Raw genomic sequence first — 9,182 nt, 5'->3', positions numbered from 1 at the left:
CGTTGAGAATTTTCAGTAACTTAATTTGGCGTGATACAATGACATGGATTATAATAGCTTTATATTGTTGATTCTAGTAGGACTAAGGGTTTAATCTAGTGGGTATTTTCTTTTTAGTCTGCGGATCTGGTCCGTCGTGTCCAGTAGTTGGGTGACTAGTGGGTTGTGGTGGTTGTTGACTCTTGTGCTATATCTGCTTCTGGACTTGTGTATTTCGTATCTTGAGGTCTCGGTGGATTGTTTCGTTGGTAACATACCAGGGTGCATTTAATAGGGATCTTAGCGTTTTCGATTGGAAGCGTTGGAGTATTTCAATGTTGGAGTTACTTGCTGTTCCCCATAGTTGGATTCCGTAGGTCCAGACAGGTTTTATTACGGCTTTGTAGAGGGTTATTTTGTTCTGTATGTTTAGTTTGGAGCGTCGGCCCGTGAGCCAATAGAATTTTCTTAGTTTTTCCTTTAGTTGCTTTGTTTTTTCCGAGATATGTTCTTTCCAAGTTAGCCTCCTGTCCAGGGTCATGCCCAGGTATCTTACGGAGTCCTTGCTTGGGATTATTGTGTTGTTAATGGTAACCTGGGGGCAGGTTTGTTTTCGGAGCGTGAAGGTTACATGGGAGGATCTTTTTCGTTTATTTTAAAACCCCATTTTTGGAACCACTTTTCCATGGAGTCGAGACTTCGCTGGAGAGTGTATGAGGCAATTGCCGGGTCTGCGTGGGTAGCTAATAGTGCTGTGTCGTCGGCAAATGTTGCTATTGTTACCTCGTTTGATATGGGTAAGTCGGCAGTGTAGATGGAGAATAGTAGGGGTCCGAGGACACTACCTTGCGGTATGCCGGATTCTATTGGGAATGTTACGGAAGTGGCGCCTAGACATTTAACTATGAATTGTCTGTTGGTAAGGTAGGATTTTAACATGGAGTAGTATGGGTGGGGTAGGATTTTTTTAAGCTTGTAGAGTAGCCCTTCATGCCATACTTTATCGAATGCCTGTTGGATGTCTAGGGATACGGCTGAGCAGTATATTTTCTTTTCAAGGGTTTGGCTGATCATGTGGGTTATGCGGTGGATTTGCTCTACTGTTGAGTGTTGTTTTCGGAAGCCGAATTGGTGATCTGGGAGAGTTTTCAATTCTTCTAGGAGTGGAAGGAGACGATTCGTGAGCATCCTCTCGAATAGTTTAGACAGGGTAGGTAAGAGACTGATTGGGCGATAGGAGCTGGCTTCATATATTGGTTTACCGGGTTTGGGGATGAGGGTGATTAGTGAGATTTTCCACGCCTTAGGAAAGTGTTCTAGGCGGAGGATGGCGTTGAAGATTGATGCGATGAGTGCGATCCCTTTTATGGGGAGTTCCTTGATTGCTTTATTTCCTATTAGGTCGTGACCTGCTGCTTTCTTGGGGTTTAGGCGACTGATTGCTTCTATGATCTCTGCAGAAGTGAAGGGTTGAATAGGAGGGGACATTTGGAAGGGAGTGTGCAGGTATTCGGTGACGTCCGCTGCAGCTATGGAGGAATGGGGTTGGAATACTTCAGTCAGGTGTTCAGCAAATATGTTGGCTTTTTCTATAGGGCTACGCGCCCATCCACCCTGCGGGCGGCGGATTGGAGGTATTATTTGTGGGGGGGGCGCGTGAGTTTCCTGGAGGCTTTCCATAGTGAGTAGTTTGAGTCGGTTGTGGGGGACAGGCTGGCGAGATATTTGTGAAAACGGTCGTTATTGTAGTTCTTTATGGTTTTGGATAGTTTTCTAGTTGCGTTATTTAGTTTGCGTTTGTCCTCCGGTGTTCTATGGGTCTGCCATATCCTTCTTAGTCTACGTTTTTCTGCTATTTTTTTTTAATATGTACTGGGGGTATTCGTGATTGCTGATGGACGTTTTTGCCGGTGTGGAGACGCGGATAGCGTTTATTATGCTCGCATTTAGGTATTCCGTGGCTGCTTCGATTTCGTCATTGGTTTTTAGTGAGGTTGAGGCTGAAGTTGTGCGGGTAAAGACTTCTCTAAAGAGCTGCCAGTTGGTGTGTTGGTTATGAATGGAGCCATTAGGTGTATTCTCGATGATGGTTGAACTGACTGTTACTATCACGGGGTAATGATCAGAGGAGAGATCGGCCGAGGAATTGATTTGGACGTGTCTTGGCGAGATATTTTTGGTTATGAAGAAATCAAGGAGATCGGGTATTTTGTTTGTGTCGGTGGGCCAGTGTGTGGGTTCGTATGTGGTAAGGTAGTTGAGGTTGTTGGTTATTATGCTGTTGAGGAGGTTTTTGCCTCTTACTGTAACCAGTCTGCTACCCCATTGGGTGTGTTTAGCGTTATAGTCTCCTCCGGCTATATATCTGTTGCCCAGGGTGTCCAGGAAGTGGTCGAAGTATTCTTTGGCGATGGAGTGTCTGGGAGGGCAGTATACAGCTGAGGTGGTGATTGTACCATGATAGTCTTCTATTGCTACGTTTGTTGCTTGGAGGTAGTCTTTCTGGAATGGTGGAAGTTCGTAGTGCTTGATGTTTGCTTTGATTATGATTCCGGTGCCGCCGTGGGCCTTTCCGCTGGGGTGTTGGGTATGGTAGAACTTGTATCCGTTTATGTTCAGGTAGTTTTTGTCGGTGAAGTGGGTTTCAGATATGAGCATTATGTCGATTAGCTGGTGTTTTAGGAAGAGTTCTAGCTCAAGTTTGCGTTGCGCTAGACCATTGGCGTTCCACAGAGCTATGCGTCTTGGTTTTATTTTGTGTCTGGGCGTATTAATTTTTCCATTATGATTGTTAATAGCGATAGCAAATTGTTTATTTGCTCTGATTGTTTCTCTATTAGCTTTTCAAGTCTAGAGACGTTGTCTGTGTTAGGTGAGGTGGGGGCACTATTTTGGGGAGGATCCCTGTGGCTATTTGGTTTATTTTGAGTGCCTTGTACCGCTTGGGCATAGGAGTTTGAGGGAGTGGTGAGTTTGATAGGGCTGGGTGTTTGATTGGTTGGGGGGATTGGGATAACGGTGGATTTCGGCGAGCTGGGTGTTTGGTAATTTTCCTCTTTTGTTCTAAGTTTGGGGTATTTGCTTGAGTACAGAGTTTTGTAGGCTGAGCAGCCTTTGTAGTTGGCAGGATGATCACCTTGACAGTGGATGCACTTCGCTGGGGTTTTCGGTGATTTCCTGCACTGGTCGGTGGGGTGTGTACCTGCACATTTGACGCAGCGGAAGGTGTGGTTGCAGTATTTCTGTGTGTGCCCATATCTTTGGCACCTTTTGCATTGGACTATCTCCTTTTTGGTTTGCGGTGGTTCAAATTTAACGATGACGTTCATTATGCGACTGATATTGTAGATTTCCTTGTTGTTTGGTTTCTGTTTTAAATCAATGAAAAATAGGGATAGCGGGTCTTTTGTGACTCTATGCCTTATGTTGCTGACATTGGTGACTTCGTGGCCGAGTTTCGATAGTTCTATTTTTAGTTCGTCGATGTCTGCGGAGTGGTGGATGTTTCGTAGCACCACCCGAAAAGGTCTTTCTTCTTTGAGTTGCTAGGTGTGGAAGTTGGCGTTCAGGGCCCTGAGTGTCTTGGTGAGCTTCCTGTAAGCTTCTGGATTCGTAGGCAGAATTTTTACCTGATTGTTGGTTATCTTCAGGTTATAGTCCTCCTTGGAGATATCTCTCTCTAAGGACTTGGTCATTGTCTGGATGTCGATGATATCGTTAATAAATATTGGTGGGGGAGGGGAGCGTCTCTGTGCGTGGTGGTTAAGTGGTGAGCCTGCGGTTTCCATGGCATCGTTGGTGGATTCCAAAATTGCGAACCTGTTGTGGGTGTTAATTTGCGTTGGTGGATGTCCGTTCGAGTTTGTGTCTGCTGGTTCGGTTTTGCGTTTTTTCGCCTTATTGGCGTCGTTGGCACGGGGGGATATGCAGAATTTCTGCCACGGGGGGAGTAGCGCGGGGTAGTGATGGGTTTGGACAGGCGAGCCTGGTCGTGATTGTTGGGCCATCATCGAGCTAGCTATTTCAATATGAATAACTAGTCGTGAGGCTATGCGGCAGGGATCGGGTTGGGGTTAGGTGCGTAGGCTTTTCTTCTCTCTGGCGGATAGGAAACACTTGGGAAGATAGGAGCACGTTGTGTTCACTTTCGACGGTTGGGCGACACGTGTTGTTTTCGAACTTCACTGGGCACTAGAGGCACGCCTGCACGCTTCGGCACTCGACAGCGAACTGATTCTAATGTGAATGCGGAGGAAAGCTTGGTATGGGTGTGCCCTTTGAACGAAGAACGCGGATTCGTTGCTTACATTTTCAGTTAGTAAAGTGAGGGAAATAATCCGCGATGTCGATTGGTTGGGACCAATGTTAGGAAGGAAGAGAGGAGGAAGAAACCTCCTACCAACTTGGGTCCTAGGCGACATTGTTTATAGGGAAACTCAGATTTTCGGTTAGGTATATCTCCGCTTTCTTCGTTATTCTTAAGAGCACATAATAAACCCAAGGACCTTTCTAAAAACCGGCCGAAAACACTTCTGAAATTAGAAAGTCTTTTCTGGCAAACAGATGTGCTTAGACCATGTGTGCGAACAATGCAGCTAGAATTGCAACTTTATAGTGGGTCCTTGGGCCTATGGAGTGTTAGAAGGACGACAGGTAGACCGTTGGTTGGCAAGCCGCGCGGGATGGCGTGCAGATGTGTTGCGCGGCGTAACAATTATAATTACAATACGAAGTTGATGTGTACTTATTAACCGTGTACTATAACGAAACTTAAATCATACCATGATTTGAATATTATATCGCAGGTCTACTTTATTAAAGCTTATGTTTAAAATCAGCCATTGTTCCCTGACTTTGCATAAGCTAGGTTTTAATGCTTTGAGGACCTCGATGTACGAACCATTCCATGACTTAGGCAAAAGTCTATATACTTTAGTATATAGTACATAGATAGCGTATATACCTTCTAGATCTCTAAATCAATGCTTTTGCGTAGGAATTTGCATGGCGCGATCAAGATAAGCTGCGCTATCGTTATCCATGGGGAGAAAGCTACATCGACGCCATGCACCGCGTGGAACCGGTTATTGCTGAATTACAGAGATCCAACAACATCTTGGTCGTGTCTCATCAAGCTATTCTGCGCTGCATCATTGGCGTTTTCACAGATAAAAAACCGGAAGAGGTGCCTTACGCTGAGGTGCCACTGCATACCGTCATCCGAATCAGCAGCCAGGGTTACAATTACAAGGTGGACTTCTTCAAGTTACCCATAGAGTGCGTAAACACGATTCGCGTGAAGCCGAATAATTGTAGCGCGGACAGAACCGCGGACGATGCTCTGCTCACAGTCCCAGCACATTTCGACATACCGGATCCTTGGCGAAATCTTGGCAGCGGACCCACTCCCGTACAACAACACTGAGAAACCGCTCGGAGATCCACGATTACGTCGAAAATTCGATGTCTGTTTGTTTGTAACCCCTGGAGCTTTCAGCAGTGATGTCTTCTTGGAATATTTTTGCTTTTGAATTCAGGCAGGGGATGAAGATTTGAAATATCATGCAAGTATGGATTGAATATATTTTTAGTACGTATATATGTATAAGTAGATCGCTTTAAGGTATCTTTAAGAAATACAGATTCGATGAGACGGAAGATGATGATATCGGAGTCAATTCTAGATAAATAGATTGGATAGATCGCGTGAAAGAAACGACATGTAAATTCAAATAATCGTTATCGATACTGGAAATTTATTTCTGAAATATTCTCATGAATTTTCTCATGAATCCCGAGAAACTTAGGTCGTTTCAACTTTGACTTGTTTATCGTCGAGTTCCGTTACCTTCGCGGGATGTACTCCGATTGTCATGTTTTTCCTCGTTGATTCTGTTCCCATTGGCAATAATTTAGTATCCTGCTGCTGGAGCCCTCTATACGTTATGTTTAAGCAGTTTAATTTTAATAATCACATACAAGTCAAATGTTACATTAACTCTAATATGTCGCAGATGACTATCGCAAGAAATATTTTAATTGTACATCGTAAAATTCAGAAAGACAGGCAATCTTTTAAATTGTAGGAATGCGAAACATGTCTTTCGTATTAAATTCTATTTCAAAATATTGATATAATATATACAACGAACACACGAAAGACAGTTTTTTTAGTATTGTACTATTTATAGGTGATAGAATTTTAGATTTATGTATTTTCGTTTGCCTAGTTCCTAGCACAACGATTGTAAGCCTTGAGATTTGGACGATATTAGGATTTTTATTACTGTAAAGTACAATTGAAAGATACTATATCGTAGCGTTATATAAAGTTTGACTATAAAACGGACCTGATATCATTGTTAACAAAGAAATAACGAATATTGTATTTTTCGAGTGTGTATGAGTGTTCGAACGATAGATGTATATTTCTACGCACAAAATTAGCGGTATACTGTGCTACGGTCTCATTAAGAAATGTCAAACATTCGAGCAAAGTATTTTTCTCTAAGAAGGAAAGCGCGAGAAATAATCAACAGAGGCGATTAAGAAAGAAAAAAATCGATATCGAATGGTGCCTGCTTCTGTCGATATACTGTTACGTTTCACTTAGAGTTATATTCTATCTCGTGGACCGCATAAACATGCATAATATTTTATTAGGCATCACGTGGAAATCTCCGAGCAATCTATTTATCCAGAACAAGCTCGAGGATTCGTAAAATGTGAATAGAATAAAAAATAAATAAGCCTTACGGAACTAATTTATTCTGAGATGAACTAAGTACGGCAGAGGGCAAATTAATTTTCTATACAAGTATACAAATGGCACAAGTTATCTAGTCCATTCATTGCTGAACATTCTGGCGTTCTTTCTTTTCTCTTTTGCTATGCGGGAATCGACATAAAAAATTATACAGCGTTCTAAATGTTAAGTCGTATTAATACCTTTTAAACTCCTTTGTTTGTTTGTTTTTTAATTGTGTATTGTATTTTCGAGCTATCGCGGGGAGACGCGGTCGTTAGAATACGCGTCAACGGGAATCGTAAATTCCCGTTACGATTAGAATAATCAACACCACGAATAGTTCGATCCCCGTATTTCGGTTAGAATAATCGGGATAGTTGTTGCGGTATAACACTGGGAGTCACAGAGTTATAATAATGTATATTTCCAACACTTTATACAATCACACAAAGTAGTAACGCCGTTGATTAAGATACAGATAACGAAAAGAAGGATTATTCTTAGATGAGAGAAGAAGAGCTATAGGAGCTCTAGGCCCTTGAGAGCTGTAGGAGCTGTCGGACTTCTGAATACTGTGAGAGCGGTAGGAGACTCTAGGCCGTGTAGGCCTAACATAACTTCCGCAATTAACATTCAATGACTCGTGTGTATGACTAGAATGATTCAATAGAAACAGGTACAGCTTTGAATAAGTTTGACTAGATAAAAAGTGATTATCAAGTAAACTGCGAACATGCATTTGTGAGAAACTTATGAACGTACGTAATATGCAAAAATATATAAAGTACGCAAAATAGAGTAGTCGTTAGAATATTTAGTAAAGCAAGTTTCTGCTTAGGTTGCATTCCTTCAGCAGTATCCATAAAAATATGAATTTGAATAAATATTCGCAGTTTACTATTCAAGACCCTGATGGAAGCTTAGACAAAGTCTTAACCACAAATCTTAAAAAATCAGCAAAAGTACAAATATTTCATAAAGTTTCACCATTGTTTCAATGAGAAACGACGAGATTCAATAAAATCCCGTCAGTATCCATTTTAAATGCCCGAGTATCCATTTGGCAGTATAATCCCCAGTATCAATTTGGCAGTATAATCTCTTTGTTTACTCGCCAAATGGAGGTCCAAGCTTCTCAGCATTCTGTCTTGAATCTCCTGGTCGTGAGACGAAGTACTTTTCCATAAACCAGTTCTACAATGCGCCATTCTCGGCTCGTTCCTCGAATAAATCCCCAGACGAAAGGCAGAGTAATTCGATTGAGACGACTTCGAGTTTACATCCCATTTCGTTTCGGGAACAACATTCTTCATGAACCCCACTGTAGCTCTGCGACAGGTGTCATAACCCAACAGTTGAATCTTTTTACCGTGAATCGCGTCGAATTGAGGCTTATTTAATTTGCTGTTAGTCACTCGGTTCATGATTGTTTCAACGGAGTCGGGTGTTCCGGGAAGATTCTCGAACACTTTGCGAAGGACTTCATTTGTCAGGTCTTCCTCGCTGCTGGACTCACCTGACGAAAAGTTCTAGGTGTTAACTTTGTGTCTGGTTGAATTAACTGTAAAAACGTAAAAAGGCAGAACGAGGCACGAAAACTGTTACATATCGATTCCGGTTTGTAAACCAATTTTAAAGAATTATTATTTTCTATGATAGTAACAAAAAATCAAAATCAGTAAAAATATCGATTTCCACGTCCATTATGTTTTGATTCTATACTTTGTACGGTTCTGCCTTCTTTACATTACAAAAACAATATTTAAAAAATTGTTTGCTAATATCATAACTACATCACAAGATATTTGTTTGTTTCATTATTGTAGTATCGGAAAAAAGGACAGGATTAGGATAATTTAGATTTGTAAAATTCTCCTAATACTATTTATTTAAGATAAATAAAAATAACAGAGATTAATTGGACAGAGAACGATAAATGTTCAACTTGAACTAAAACACAAAAGTCTTATTCCACTCAAATCACTCTGTAAATGAAACATTTAAGTGGGGTATAAATTACTCCGTTCTATAGTATTTCAGGGTTAAGGTTTCAATAAAAATTGATTTACGAATAAAAGAAAGATATGCTCGTGTTGCATCGTAGGTACTACGCGGTCGTAAATCCTATTCGCCGCCATGTAGCCGGAATGAAAGCAATACCATTAGCGATACTAACAGCCTGCCTTATTTGGGTGCTGGCGATTGTTCTGTCGATGCCTGCTGCTCTTTTCTCTCACGTGATGAACGTCGACATAACAACTAACTCCAGCATCCACATCTGTAACCCTTTCCCCGTGGAATTAGGCGAGTATCTCACACGCTGAAATATTGGACATTTCTCCGTGTTTTCATTTCACACCCACGAAGTCGTATTAATTTATTTCTCGTTCTGAAACGCAGGGGCAAGCTATAGGAGAGGGGTGGTGCTGTTCAAGTTCCTGGCCTATTACATCAT

General features: G+C 41.7%; 1 protein-coding gene across 4 annotated transcripts in view; it reads left to right on the top strand.

The window, feature by feature from the left end:
• LOC126927600 (6-phosphofructo-2-kinase/fructose-2,6-bisphosphatase-like) overlaps window positions 1-7,523 on the top strand; it is a 136,610-nt gene extending 129,087 nt beyond the window's left edge. For 3 of the 4 annotated variants that reach the window (XM_050743657.1, XM_050743655.1, XM_050743656.1), the window contains exon 4: window positions 4,976-7,523. In XM_050743657.1, coding sequence (XP_050599614.1) covers window positions 4,976-5,404 — 429 coding nt within the window. In that variant the 3' untranslated portion in view covers window positions 5,405-7,523. The remainder of the gene's footprint in view (window positions 1-4,975) is intronic. The other variant, XM_050743654.1, reaches the window with a different exon arrangement.
• The last annotated feature ends 1,659 nt before the right edge of the window (window positions 7,524-9,182 follow it).

This window comes from Bombus affinis, unplaced genomic scaffold, assembly GCF_024516045.1.
Source record: "Bombus affinis isolate iyBomAffi1 unplaced genomic scaffold, iyBomAffi1.2 ctg00000166.1, whole genome shotgun sequence".
NCBI lineage: Eukaryota > Metazoa > Arthropoda > Insecta > Hymenoptera > Apidae > Bombus > Bombus affinis.
This window is presented reverse-complemented; position numbering and strand designations above follow the sequence as displayed.